Below are 15662 nucleotides of genomic sequence, written 5' to 3' on the forward strand. Positions count from 1 at the left end.
TGAACACAAAGACCGGGTATTTTTTATTCAGCCAGAACCGAGGCGATGGGCTTGAGTTTCTTGCAGCCGTCTGGCGGGACGTACTAAACTGTCAATCTCTCCCAAAAGGCATCTGTGCGTGTGGAACTGACAAACTGGGATGTCAGATTTCAGCGGGGTCTTTCTGGCGAGCCCAGCTGGGGAAACATCTTTATCACCAATTAAAAGAGAGCGTTGTTGACCCAAAATTATTCATGCTTGATTTGATGAATTGGTTCAGATTTGAGCTTAAAGTAGTTGTTGAGATGATGAACAACAATACAGATGTTAGCAGCAGCAAAGGATGTTTGTTTTCCAGTCATGGTTGTCAGTTCGCTCGCGTTCAGAGATCAACGTTTTGATTAATTGTTTCCAGGGATGCGACGATGTCTACGTCAACAGCTCATTAATTCCCTTCGTTGTCTGTGTTCGCTCCATTTGTCGTGAACAACTGTTTCGAGCAAATGCACTAGTTCCAGTTTGTAGGATTAAATTACTCGCAGTCAGACTTGGCTGGCAGTGACCTAATCAGGTTTCATAATTAGATTTATTCATGCAGTCTGCATCCCAGGAAGCACATTCTGATGAATGCAATGTCTGCGCTGTTTTATTAAAAATCATTATCTTGAATAATCCAGCATATATGTCTTTTAACAGGAATCATCTTCCACATGTGCGAGTTGAGGGTCCTTGTATAGTCGAGGGTCTCTGGGCTGGAAGATGGTGTCGGACTGAGAGGGCTCTTGAACGGGTTCTAATAGGAGTGACTGATTATCCAAGAGGTTTTTCAAATGGGCTTGAATTTTAAACAAAAATGTATATACATACATCTTGATAAAACACTGTGTCAAACAGTTCTTTTTTTCAACAGCCTCTGAATTATTTTACTTAATTCATAACTCACGTCTTTGTCTTGGCTAAAAAACAATGTAAATAATGCGGGGAAATGAAGGATTAATTGTCCAAAAGATACTTTGTCTTGGCCCTGATGGCAGAATATGCAATGGAAGTAAGGAAAACATGGATAAAGTAGTATAACATACTCTGGACCACCTTTTTTTTGCACCACGGTCTTCAGATAAAGGAAGCAAAACTTAAACGACAGCAGTAGCTAAATCGCTGTTGCATGGAATTAGTGGGAGTCCCTAGTGTCCACCCTTTGGTTATCTCAGGGTCAAAGTGACCCGAAGGCCTGAAAACAAATGGATTTGTAGTTCAAATCCACTATATATTGATCAGAACACAAGGGATACCACTTGACCCTGAGATAGGGTTAATGTTTGGTTAGTGTCCAGTCTTCCTTAAAAAAACAACCTGTCAGACAGTTATTATCAAAATTATTTTTTCTTTCTGTGCGCCCAAGTGCCAGATTATCTAATGCCACATGGAAAGGCTTGGGACTAGATCTTTTATTTGGCAATAATCTGAGGCTACGATACTACAACAATACTATACATTGAAATACTGTAGAAATGTATCTTTGTAGTATTGCCCGAGTATTTTACTCTGGTGTTGAATAAAGTACAGACTGCCTAACTCTTGAAGAAGTCGAAACTGCTTTCGATTTGTTTGCTTTCAAAAATCGGCTTCAAAACCTCATGAAGTCGACTGTATCCTCTCGCCCTCAGTCATCGCTAGGATCTTTCTTGTTCCTTTAGCTGGGAAGGGGTGTAATGATGCTGCCATCTAGCAGCCGTAAGTTGCATTGCAACACTAAAATCAACAAATGCTCTACTATTTGAATACCTTTGTAAATGAAAAAAAAATAGAATGATTCTACTTTAAACAAACTTCAAATAAATTAAATGCAGGGCATGGTTAAAATATAAACCATAAAAGAGCTGTGATTCAAATAGATAGTAATTTGAAAGTCAAAAGAAAAAAATAGATTCGGTTCCATTATCAATATTTTCTCTGACCTTGGATGTGTATAGATGCCACCATAAAAATATTTTTCCCAGACAATGTCACAGCCTTGTAATAAAACTGTGAAGTGTCTAATTTTACTTCCACTGTTGACAGCCTATTTCCTGAAGTGTTTTTCTGCCGTCCTAGTTATGCACTCGTATGAATTAAGACATTGCACAAGTCCATTCCTTTGAGCTGCATTATTGTTTATACCGTCTCAGGAAATGCGGATGCAAATCCTATTCAAATGTTAGATTTACACATTTGTTATGGTGCAGCTGGTGGACTCACCTCTTCCTGAACCCTTTATGGGATCGTTCAAACATTATAAACTCATGTATATTACATCAGCTCTACAAGCAAATATACGAAAGTAAATGTGTGATGCTGTAGTATTTTACAGTCCTTTGTTTATAAAAAATCTTTTTGAGTGCATTACATTTATTTTTAAACTTTGAATATAATTAAACACAATGTCAAGGCTACACAACTACAAACTCCAACAGACATTATCATGTTTTTATATTTTAATTTTAGCGATAGTGAAATGTATTGAAATCTCAGATAACTCATCATGTTGTAGCGTTAAAAACGTGGAATGTTGATGGACAATACAGGTGTGTAATCACAATCATCTGACGATACAATACGTATCACGATAAAGAGGCAACAATAAGATGTACTGCGACACTGTAGTAACAAGTATGTATTTGTAGTATTGTCGAGTTCTTGACTCTGGTGTTACAATTAACATGTGATTCTTGATGAAGTCGTAACTGTTTTCATTTGTTATAAAAACCAAAATAAGCCAAACGTCATCTTTAAAAGCTGCTTGAGTCGACTGTATCCTCTCGTCCTCAGTCATTCATGGATCCCACACAATCATTGTTATTTCAGCTTTTAGGACGTAATGACTGCTGCCATCTAGCACCTGGAAGTTTAATTCAAAGTTTAAATTCCAGATATCCAAGTTCCTGCCTCTCACTGAAATGTTACTCTTTAGGTGATTGAACCTCGTTGTATAAACAAAGCAGGGCGAGATTAGAGCTGGCTGCAGGAGGAGTGAAGACTAGGAAAGGATCATGAAAGGATAGAGGGATATATTTCTGCGAAACATATTGACTTGTTTAAAAAGACATTTAACTTCTAATTGAAGTGAGCCAGAGCAGTGTTTCCCTTGACTCGCCTGCAGGGCTACAAGTTCCTGATCAAAGAGTCCGACGGAAGGTTTGACACATTTGGCGCATTTGGTTTGTTTTTTGTTAAGTCACCGTGTAATAATCAAGATAATCTATGCTGTAGTGCCAAAGCTGCCACGAGTGGACACTGCATTTCCACAGTGAATAAGATTTGTGAATGTGTGCCGCTTTCTGGCGCTAAAAAAGAAATGACTGCATAGCTGGAGGGTTTGAGTTTGCTGTCTGACATGATCTCAGCAAGCTGCCAAAACCCAGTGCACACAAACACGTGTGGATGTGCCAGGACTTCATCCAGCTTTATTGTGCTTGTTTTGTATCTGTTGCAGCTCGGTGTGTACTTCCACGGCTCGCTTCCTTTCACAAAGCTGCTCTTTCTCATTATGTTCAGACGTCGCCAAAGGAGCACTCATCCGCTGTGTCGAACACCTCAGCTCCACAAATGCATATTCCGGCAAATATATAATACGTGGGAAGCCAGATCACTCCCCGGACGGCGATGGCGATGAGAAACGACGCACAGTGTGTGGATCAAATTCATTGAATGTGCTGCAGAATGAGTCAATGAGGGCAAGTTTGGCTCGACAGCGGGCTGCAAAAACAAAACCAGCGGTTGGCCTGTTTCAAAGAGTGTGTGCTCGGTTAGAGGGATGTTGTTGACCTGAATAGAAGGATAACAACAATTATTTTTTTCAGATCCCGGGAAATCTTGGCCAAAGGTTTGGCTAATTGCTCAAAGATGTGGTCAAGGCACGGATTTGGAATCAGTCCAACAGATTAATAGAGAGGTGAAGAGGTGAGTGCAGGCAGGGTAGACTTTAGTGGCTCACTAGAGCAGACCTGGACAAAGAATAGATCTTTGCATTAAGGTTACACTGATAACAAATTGTAGCCATTTAGAAAAGTCAATAACCATCAATAAAAAAAATTGTCTACCCCGCATTCATTTCTCACCAATAAATAGATGCAAGTGAAACGGAGCTACTGTTGACCAATGAGCCGTGTGGGTTTTGGTCATGTGATGCAGGACTTTATGAAGCTTTGTATGTTTATGTTTGTTTTGCTTGGCTATAATTTAGTACCAATTTAAAGTAGGTCTACAAGAATAAACAATTGTGGTTGATAACTACTGGAAGGGCTTCGCTGTAATGGGATTGGGAGTTTGAACAGTAACCCTTAGTGGTTATATAGTTCAACTGCTTGATTGACTATGTAGTAAAAAAATTGTACAACCTGACACCACTACTTTGCATGTACTAACCGGTTGACGAAGCCCTGCTAGTAACAACATCCTATTTAATTAAGTACTTTTTTTTCCATTAGTAATTTTTTTTCATACCTTAAGTTCTGTGTAAATGTATTTTATACTAATATGTTTTTCTTAAATAAAATCCAAATATCTTTAATCTATATTAGGAATCTAAATTTATAAAAAATGAAGTTATACTGTGTATATATAACGTCTTTCTTAGTTTATTTGTATTCATTACTGTTATATTATCATATTTTGTACCCATATATCTGTATTCCATTAACATTAATACTTATTACATAATTAATGATCTTAACTGGAAGAAAACATGTAGTTTAAAGGCAACATTGAACACTATAGTCTGTTATAAGTCATGATATCACTGATATAGTTTTTTGATGCATTTTTAAATTGTAAATTATTAGTTTTTTCCAGCTATGTGTATTTAAAGCTCTGGTGGCCTACATAAAATTATCCAGGCGTCATATTTGGCCCCCAGGCCTTGAGTTTGACACGTGTGCCACCGTGAATATCAGTCAAAATGGTTCAGTGTCATAAGAATTCATTCCCGACTCATTTTCCATCGTCTTCTCTGCACCAGATCAAAGGCACGAGCATCTTTTTCGGTTGTGCTACATATGCTCGATACACATTCCTCAATGACATCAAGGTTACAAATCATAATTCATCATTTCCAGTCGATTCCCAGCTGTAAATATACTACTCAGCTCATGAAATGGTTCTTTCCTGAAAAGGATGATTCATCACAGGGTTAAGAGAGAAAAGTTCAAAGTCAGCAGACGATGTTGCCTCATCTTTTATTCAATTCAGAGCATTTTTTTTTTTTTTTTACAACTTTGCGTCTGACCTGAAAGAGACATGAGAGAAATGAATCACTGCTTTGCCAATATTAAAGTGGTGCTTTATTAGTTTTTTATAAACCCTGTCTCTCAATAACGTGTATTGATCTGACGAAAACAATTAGATAAATATGTCAAATCATCCGTCATGCTGACATGATTGAGGAAGAATATCATTCACATAACCCGTTGGTTCTTACATTACTGGGAAGACATTTAACAATGAAAAAAGCAAACCTTGAATATATGAGCAACACATTCACTTTGAACAGTTCTCTGTTGTGTAATCATATGTCTAATCCTCTGCAGCAGAAAATGTATCCTTTGACAATATTCCGAATAATTACCTTTGAAGAAATGACTGAATGACTAACTCTTGCTAGTTAGTGGTTGTGGGGAGGGGGGGTTGCTTGGGGGTTGCAGAAAGACCTAAAATCATGTAAAATTAAAACACAAAATTGGTCACATTTGTGCAATGTTGCTTATATTACATACAGATATATTGCTAAAGCAGGAAGAGACAACTTCACACCTCTTAACCAAACTACTTTCATCACTAGTTGTAAACTTATATCCATCTGGTGACAATGCCTAAAATAGTGCCTAAAGAATAGTAAAACAAGATCACTTTGTCCAAAAAAGATTTAGTTTTTTGCTAAATAAAAGCAAAGAACAATGCTACGTTTTGTAGGTTTTATTTTGGGGCTAAACTGTGTGTCCTTTAGATAGTTTGCTCTCAATTTTAGGTACTTATTAAATGTCTGTTCTTAAGATAATTAATCTTCATTTGGAAAATGAGATTAAAGTAGGAAAATGAAGCACCAAAATGATTTTGTGTTTTGGTCTGGATAGTATTAGGGATGCACCGATCTGTCCCTGATTGGACCGGGTATCGATGGAAAAAGGTCTGAGCCGTGGATCCCATCTTTGCAATGTAGATATACTGTATGTTCGCGTCCATCAAGCAGACACACACACACACACACACACACACCTACATCTTCACCCGTCACCGGAGTCTGTATACCTGTGTATTGTATACATTTGTCATGGGCCTGATCGGTTGCGAAGGAGACTGCCTGCCTCGAGTCCGGTCCCTCCAAGGTTTCTGCCTCTTACAGGAAGTTTTTCCTTGCCGCTGTGAGTTATCATGAGCTCTTGGCAGGGAACCAGAGTCGCACTGTTAGCATAGACCAGGTTCAAACTAAAATTGTAAATAACAACCTGCTTTGCATCACATACAAAACTAGACTATGCGACTCTGGTTTTATTGGGTCCAACATTTATCCAACAACTAAGTTGTTTATGAAAAACTGTTGATGGACAATGGATGCCCACCACAGAATGGACAATACAATTGTATTCTGTGACTGTTACAGTTTACATGTACTGCATTGTAACTGGTGAAGGTATGTAAATAAAAAAAAAAAAGAAAAAAAAAGCAGCATCTGCTCACAGTAGTGACTCACAGAAGAGTGTGTGGATGTTTGGAGGGGAAGAAGCCAAAAGATTCTACACCACTGACGTCATATTGCATCTGGAAAAGCATCACGCCGAATAACATGAGCTGTTCAAAATGATAAGAAAGACAAAAACTTACCATATGAACGCATTAAAAAATAACAGATAGTGCTTAAATTTATTCGGATTTTTTGAGAACAATGGTATTTTTTTTATTGTATATTTTTACACAGGCTCCCTACTTTTTTTTGCAAACATAGTTTACAATTTACCTGTTTTCTTCATCCTAAAAAGCCTGGTAACCATCTGAAATCTTTATTTAAATGAACATTTAACTTTGTAATTCAATATGTAGTCTTTTTTTTACCTTCCATTCAAGGTTCGCAAGTGTCAGCTCACAGTAGTGCAAGAAGATTAATGTTTTTGGTATCGGATCGGTATCAGTCGATACTCAAAGCCCAGGTATTGGTAACAGGACCAGTTACTTCCAGTGCGACTTATGTCCAGAGTATCAGCATCCATCCCTGTGATCAATCCTTACAATGAGGGACTTGGCAAATACACAAAAAAAAGAACTATAGGCTTAATCTGATTGATGGAAACGGCACAGCCAAGAGTAAGGCACCAAATTTACAAGAATATCTACTGAAACTGTTGGAAAATCCAAACAATCTCACTGGACAAAGAGAACTTTCTGCTAATGCGAAAGCTTTAAAGCTAATATGTATTGGACGCTCATCGATGGCCGTATGGACTAAATCGTTGCTTTTGTATTTTGTCAAACTCTCTTTTATCAAACAGAAATAGTAAAGCCTGTAATCTAAGATAATGATGATTGGTCACAAACTGATACTTAAAAACCTAATTTGTAGTTAAAACCAAAGCTAATTAAAGGAGCTAATTAAAGGAGCTTAATGTGACAAAAAAACTAGACGAAAAATAATGAAAAATGTTCTCTTCAAGAAATTATCGAGCAGAGGATATGTTGTCGTAATAGTTTTCTATATATTATGTATCATTCATTATGAATGTATTGTATGTATTGTGTCATCAGACATTCTTATACTGCTTGACATGCCTCATGAATTATGTCTCGCAAAACAATGAAGTTAGTGTTGAATGCTTAAACATAGTTGAAATCGAAGAGCTGCCGAGGATCGAATATAAGAAAAGGCAGATGAATGAGCGAATAACTTAAAAAGGAAGAACGAAAGAACGACGAGAAGGCTTGGTGACACGCTCCAGCATACGAGATTAAGACAGGAACACACTCATTTTTGCCCACAGAGAGAGGCATGAGATTAACCCAAGGCTGTTTTTCAGATGACTCATAAGGATGTTATTCTCAGTGTGTGTGTGTGTGTGTGTGTGTGTGTGTGTGTGTTTGTGAATCCATAAGGACGTCAATTGTTGTGGTACCTCGGTGTGACAGTGGTTATTTGAAAGTGAGTGAGTTGTATATTATCCATGTGTGTCTTGTCTTGTGAATAGTCAGAGTAATCCCAGCAGGTAATGCTTCTGCCTGCTGTCGCTGTAATTGCGTCCAAAAAGCTTTCTTGAAATTCCTCTCACTTTCTACACGGTGGCTCGTTTCCCTTTTTGTCGGATGAGCTGTTGAGTGGACTCGCTGGTTGCATTCATTCTCTAATGTGTGTGTATGATTCTTTTGTTGTGTGTTAGGTGACGTTGCTCTTCGACAGCAGTCTCAAATCTTGTTAAGTCAAAAAGATGACGTGATCATCTATTGTACTTTTCAACCCAATATATATATATATATTTTCAACCCAATATATATATATATATATATATATATATTATATATATTATATATATTATATATATTAATAATTTCCCTCGCACTATGAATGTTTCATATACCGCTATACATGTGTATATAACATATAGCCTCAGTGATGTGCAGTGCAGGAACCTTTTTCAGTGGGGACCCATTTCACTGCCACACCAAAACACTACAGCGGGTGAACAGTCAGATTTTAAGAAGATAGTGTCAGTATATACAGATCACTTGTATAGATGTCGGTATAAAACATTTTTGAAACTCAGGATATAAACAGGACAGGTTCAGTCAACTGTCTGATTTCCCTGGTTCAGAGCTTACAATGGCTGTTGCCCAGATTGGCTAAGAAGCTCTTAAGAGCTACAATCTTCGTAGGAACACTTTTAAGAAGCCTGCAAAAGAAGGATGTGTTTCCCAGAGTCGCTCTTAGCTTAAGAAGATCTTGTAGTAAGAAGGAACGCTTACCCATTCTTAACAGCCTTCTTAGCGAACAGATTGTCAGTACCTCTTATACGCTCATAGTACTACATATAAAGACTTGTGTGGGTGTTAGAAGTCAGACAGAAATGAAATGGAGTCAAGGCTTGGCACAGATTTACTTTTCTGATGATGCAACAGCAACACTTGAGTAACTACATAAAAAAAACTCTCGCCTCCATCATCCGGACTCTGATTGGCCGACACACTCACGGCGGCTGGAGAAGGAAACAATTCAATAATTCACCAAAATAATCTTGACAACTACACATGACAAAACATCAACAAACCTATGGCATATCACAGATGTAAAAAAAGAGATGTGATTGAACTCAAGGCTCCACTTGCTTCTCTATATAAAGGCATTAGCACAGTGTGCTGTGTCTGATGGAGAAGTGTTTGATTGATTAACCTTGCATTGATTGATTCAGTTTCAGAACCCCCGTGTTGGACAGCTCCCACTAAGAGCTTCCAAGATCTAAAGGTTAACTAAGAAGGCAGTATCTTTTCGCTCCTTCTTAAGAGCCTTCTTACGTCCTTAAGAACAATTAAATCTTGGAAACCTGGTCGATCACTGTTACTTCTTGTTTCAACACTGTAAAACCAGCAGCTACAGAAAAAAACAATCGTTGTTTTTAATATACCTGGTTGTTTTACTATTTTATTTCCGCAAAATGGAGTATATAGAATATTTTTTTTTGTTCTTGTAAACGTACAATTTAAATTATCTTGAGTGTGATAAATAGGCTCAAAAAAATCTATTGACTAAATATAATCATTTGAATTATTTACTGCTGCCATTTGTCAAAACATGATAGGAAAAAACACTTTAAAATTGGATATTTATGGAAAATGTTCTTATAAAATGCATGAGAGTCAAAGGAAAACCAACAAGAATAATGTCATCGAGTCAACTGATAAAATGTGCAGCTTCTTCACTATCTGTAGCGAAAACCTCTTTCTGTGTGTGTCACGAACTACGAGTGCTCCAAGTTCAAGTATTATCGGACATTCCCGATGATGTTCTTTCAGAATCCTTTGGTGCTTTAAGCACCAGGATGAGGGTTCAAAGTCCATGTCCTTAGCTTCGACCGTGTGGTGGGAACAACTTTAATTGGCGAGCCATGATGACGATTGTGCCATCAGGGGATTTCAGTCAGATACTCCTGGAATTAGTGGACAATGTGGAGGAGGGTTGAAGTAAATCACTGCTGCAGAAATAATTTTCATTGTGTCGGGAGAGAAAATGATCAATAAGGCAGAGTCGTTAGCACAGGATTCTACAGAAAGATCACACGGCCCACAACTTTCACGCAGCATTAGCTGCTATGTGGGATTAGAAAGGTTGAACAAATGCAATCCATGCGTCTATAAAACAAATGGACTTCCATTCATTCCTCTCAGGATCGTGACCAGGGTACAAAAACCTCAAATTTCAACACGTTATACAGCTATTCTGGGATAGAAACCTATTCAGGTGGACTTGGTACAAAAACCAAACCAGCTATTTAACCTAAACTAGGCAAACTTTCTAGTTAGGTAAGGTGAAGATTCTATAAACATAATTGTAATATTCATATTCTTCCATGTGAGCGAGGTCAAACCCAATCAAATAACAACATTTATACAGTGGTCCCTTGTTAGTTACAGGGAGTACAGTGACTGTTGAACTAAGACCTAACAATTCCTGCTTGGGCTCTTTATAAACCTTCTCCCGAACGCTCATTAACATTTTCCATATTCTCACAGAGTTAAAAGGCTTTATGACCTATAAGACCAACATTACATTTTTAATGATGACTCACCATGCAACATATATTACGGCTCCTTAAAAACTAAATAGATGTACGAAAACAGCAAGACTACGGAAGGTGTACCGACATGTATATGGCTTTAAACTGGGCTTTTACAGGAAGTACGTGTCTGATTGTTATCTTCTCTTTTCATTCTTGAAGGTTGGATATGATTTAATTAAATCCTTTTTTTATCCTTCGTCAAACATTCCCATCACATGTTTTCCTTTAACATGTTTTTTAATCTTATTGGAAGTGTCTGGTATGATTGTTGATCCATTATTTGATCCTAAACTAACCGAAGCAACACGCGTTGTGGTGTAAAATATATATTTAGAACAAAAAAAAAAGCAAAGGCAATGCAATTTGGATTATGTTTACTATGCTTCCATCGACTTAAAAGGGTGATGGCGTCTTTTTTTGGGCGACGGATTTAAAAAAAACGACACGGAATCTGCTTAGGGTTTAAAGATGGCAAGAACCTTTGGAGCGCCTTTTAACTTCAACTTATGTTACTGTTTTGTTTAAAACATCCTTGGAATGAGAAAAAGAAAATGAGCCAATAATAATGGACTAGTTGGTGCACGTCCACTTTCTGTGTTTTTGGTATTCGAGGAAAAAAATATATATATAAAAAAAAGACACAAGACACCAGACATTTTACAAAGGTAGACACTTTGAATGGACACATCAGACTCAACTAGACATGTGTCCCAAATCTTAAATGTTTATTGTCCATAATTGCTGAAAAATTAATATAAACCCAGATGAAAATTGATAGCGATTCAAAGTCAGATTGGTTAGTTTTGGTCGATGTTGACCAAGTTACCATTTCAAGGTTGATAATCTGTTGTTGAATCAACACAAGACAAACAGATGTTGGCAGGAATTTCGACGTCCATTTGGGACGGAGCTGAAATTTAATAGAATGCATTTATATATCGTCGAAACAATGTTAATTCAGAGTAAGAATTGGTCGTAAATCCAACCTTGTTTCAATGTAGATCCCGGTGAACACTTACAATGTTATATTAGACATTGTTTGAACGTTGCATGGATATATCTTCGCTATCTTGGATCCTAGGAGGCTACCGATGACGACGTGTCCAGCTGTGGTGAAGTGGACTCTCTAATGAGCGCTTCCCATAAAAACCTCCTTCGTACCCTTGAACCCTCCATCTTCCTGCTCATCCTCTATTCTCCCCCTAGTTCGCCTTCAGCTATCCTCCCATCATCCTTTTCTCTTGGAGTGCAGCTTCTTCTGGAAAACGCAGCTCATTGATGCAGGCGAACTCTTTTTTTTTTTTTTTTTCCATTATTGATGAAGGAAAAGAAGCGGTCGATGTACACCAAAATAAGCATGCGGTGTAAAGTTGAGGCGCAGGTGTGTCGGTGTGTGCGTGGGAGAGTGTGGGGGGGGGTGGGTGGAAGGAAGACACGCGTCTGAAGCACATGCTCAGATCACAGGTGGGGTCGATGTGAAAGAATTCGCGCCGAGAGAGAAGGAGCGAAAGAGAGCAACACAGACGCTGTGTGCCAAAAATACAGAGGAAGACATTAAGAGGGATGCGGAGGGGGGTGGGCTTATACACAAGCATCATAGCAACTCACATTCTCCCACCATCTCCTGCACACAAGAGGACCAACACAGAGCCACCACCCCCTCCTCTTACTCCTTCTCTCTCTCTCTCGCTCTCAATATTCCCTTCATCTGCTCTTTAGTGGGGGGCACAGTGTCGACTGGTAGGCAGTTACAAATGTTACTATTTTGAGAGAGTCTGTGTTTGCGCAGCGGAGAGACCGAGGCAGAGGGAAGAAGAAAAAAAAAAAGCCAAAGCTCCCTTAATTGCGAGCGTTAAGTGCTGGCGAGGATGAAGACTCGCGGCGGGACTTGAACCAGCGATGAGCGGCGGACAGGATCAGGAGTGACAGGTGGACGAGACGGAAAGGTTGGAAAAAGAGGTGGATCTTTTAACGACAACCCCCCACCCCCAAAAAAAAAAGAGGAATCGGGAACATTTGAGCGAAAAGGAGAAAGAGAGGGGGGGAGGTAGAGGTGAGGAATCAAAGATGGCGAGTTTTGGGAAACTCACAGACTACTTTAATCGGCGCAAGTCTCGGGAGGAGTTGCGAGTGGACAGGAGCTCGTGGAGGAGCGGCAGCTACTGCTGCACTGTGGCCGAGGCCAGGTAACCTGTCCGTCACGCCTTCATGTGCATTAACTACCTCTTTGATGGGATCCAACTTGAAACGATCTGTTGTCGCTCTTCTTGTTTGTTTGAATCATGGTTTTCCCTTTAAACAGGTGTGTGATTCACACAGGTGTTTGTTTGCGCCTTGGAGGGGATGAGGGGGGGGGGTTACATAAGTGTGGAGGTGCAGTCAATGTGTGCTGTCATGCATGGTGCAGACTACTATAGATTCTTCCTCCTGATGTACTGATGATGAACAGAGAGGGGTCTGAGGGAGGGGGAGGGAGGAAGTTGGAAATGAAATGTATTTGTTTTTATGTTGGTTGAAGCTGACAAACACACTCACTGGCTTTTATCAAATCTTGCATGTTGACAGATGTTTGATGTTTTGTATAGAGTGGAGCTGAGGTGGAAGCTCCTCTGCGGTAAACAACAGTTCAACCATGCAAAGCCACCCCCCCCAACCCCCCCGCAGTTGTTACTTCAAATGTCAACCCTTCAAATGAGTTTAGAATTTGTGGCCCGAGTGCTCATTAGACGAGCAGTTAAGCTTCGAGACTGATCAATGGAAATACCACATATTCAATAGCACACAATTTTTTTTTCAGTTACATTTCAGTCAATTGTTCCTTTTAGGGGAGATTGTATGGTAATAAATGCTGCGTTCATCTCAGCGTGTGACACCTGTTTAAGAATGACTTGAAACATTTATTTATCCGGCGCACATTTTGGATGAGAAAGCAGGGGTGTGAGGAAAAAAATCTATATGCTCTTATAAGTCGATGTTTTTCTCACCATACTATATGGATGTTCAACAGCACTGTATAGAGTGCCGTAGATCTTTTGGCATTTATTTATATACATTCAGTGTGTTTAAAATAAAATGATTCTATTTAAAAAATAATTTTATTCAGCGATAAGATGCAAGTAGTCACCACATTTGTTTGATTTTTTTGTTTCAATTCAACTCTCCGCCACTAGATGGAAAGTTCCTGGCAGTCACTGAGGACGAGAGGATAGTGTTAAATTGGATCCAGCTGCTATTAAAGCTGGTATTTTTGGACATATTTGGGCTTTCAGTTCTACTAATTCAACCAAGAAGAGTGAAACAATCACAAGATGTCCCTTAAATTCAGTGTCCTCTAAAATCGTTAAATTATGCTAGTGTATCAAAATATACCGTATCGTGACCAGAATATATAGAATTGAATCGTATCGTGAGCTGAATATATTAAAAATAATTTTATCTTGAGATAAGATAATGCGTTTTTTATTTACTAATATGATTGCTCTTCATTAATTTGATCCCAAAAATCAATTATAAAGTCTTCATTTGAAATCTCATTGATATTCACGTTTAAATGACACCAATTCTCCAGCAGGTGGCAGTAGGGGTGACAGAATTTACTTTCACAACTTGTAAAACAAGATTTTTATGCAGTATTATGTTGTTCTACTCACATATGGAATAATAAAGCCGACATCACTGAAGTCAAGAACAATCTAGAACCACTTTTTTTTTTTACTGCAAATAAACTATTATTAAATAACCACTTCTACAAAAAAAACAACCTGTGAAGTTCCTATACTGAAATTGTTGATCTTAAATAATATTTAATATTGTATAAATATCTCATTTATGTAAATAAAAAAAACAATATTTGATATAGCAACACATGGCCACATGCTTAATACAGCTAACAAACCGCATCCTTCGACAACACCATTCCATTTTCAGTATTTTAAACATGTAATTACTTTTAACACATAAGTAAATAGGCCAATTGTTTATACAAGTTTGAAATATTGCTATCGCTAGCTACTGCTAGGTGATTTTAAAATGTATTTTACCTTCAAATGAACCTCACTAAACTATCACAAATATTCTCCAGTAAGGGCACAACATGTGTTCAGTGAAATCAGGCGTTTTGTATCGTCTCATATCAATAGATTCTAAAACAAGCATTTTATGGTCAAATCTTTGGTTGACATAAAAGTGACTGTAATAACGCAACATTAATAATTGAATAAAATGACTTTACATTCTTATCACATGCATGTAAGTGTGTTAAAAATGTATTCATTCATGCTCTGCTGTGATTCTGTGGTCAAGTGTGGGAACGATTCATGTTAATAGTTAATTTCTGAAGCAACGATCAAAATATTCAACAGGGTTTTTAAGCCACAATCTATTATTTAAACCGGCTCAGAATAATCTATTTCGGTTCTCTCGTCTGTGTCTGTGGGATCTGGCTGTAATAAAAAGTGACAAGAAGTTGAGCTGACAATGAAGGACGAGGGGAGGCAAATCTAACGGGATCAGAGGGAAAGTTCACCTTGACTGTAATCGCTGTCATTAACGCTGGCTTTTGAATTTGTCTGGAACATTGAAAAGGTTTTAAATTCACCAGCTATTCACTTTAGATGTTTTCATTTGTATTTAGAATCAGATCTTAACCCATTTGCGGTATCTTGGTCAAGGTGACCCGAATGCCTGAAAACAAATGTGTTCGAGGTATCCCTTGTGTTGTCTCTGGGTGAATATATCAATATGTATTTATGGAAGCCAGGCAGGTCGTTCACCTTCACCCAGAGACAACACAAGGGATACCTCCAACACATTTGTTTTCAAGCTTTCGGGGTCACATTGATCCTGGGGTAAAACAAGGGTTAACAACAAATTGTCCCATTATTAACATAAATAATA

General features: G+C 38.2%; 1 protein-coding gene across 2 annotated transcripts in view; it reads left to right on the forward strand.

Moving 5' to 3' along the window:
- The window catches only part of ankfn1b (ankyrin repeat and fibronectin type III domain containing 1b), a 152290-nt gene that overhangs the window by 10977 nt on the left and 125651 nt on the right, over window positions 1-15662 (forward strand). The window contains exon 1 of one of the 2 annotated variants that reach the window (XM_087794208.1): window positions 12219-12952. The exons of the other annotated variant lie outside the window; for it this stretch is intronic. Within the exon in view, the coding sequence (XP_087650334.1) occupies window positions 12834-12952 (119 nt within the window). The 5' untranslated portion in view covers window positions 12219-12833. Of the gene's footprint in view, window positions 1-12218; window positions 12953-15662 lie in introns of those variants that run through there. 2 annotated transcript variants of the gene reach the window in all.

This window comes from Callionymus lyra, chromosome 6 (assembly GCF_982586985.1).
Source record: "Callionymus lyra chromosome 6, fCalLyr1.hap1.1, whole genome shotgun sequence".
NCBI lineage: Eukaryota > Metazoa > Chordata > Actinopteri > Syngnathiformes > Callionymidae > Callionymus > Callionymus lyra.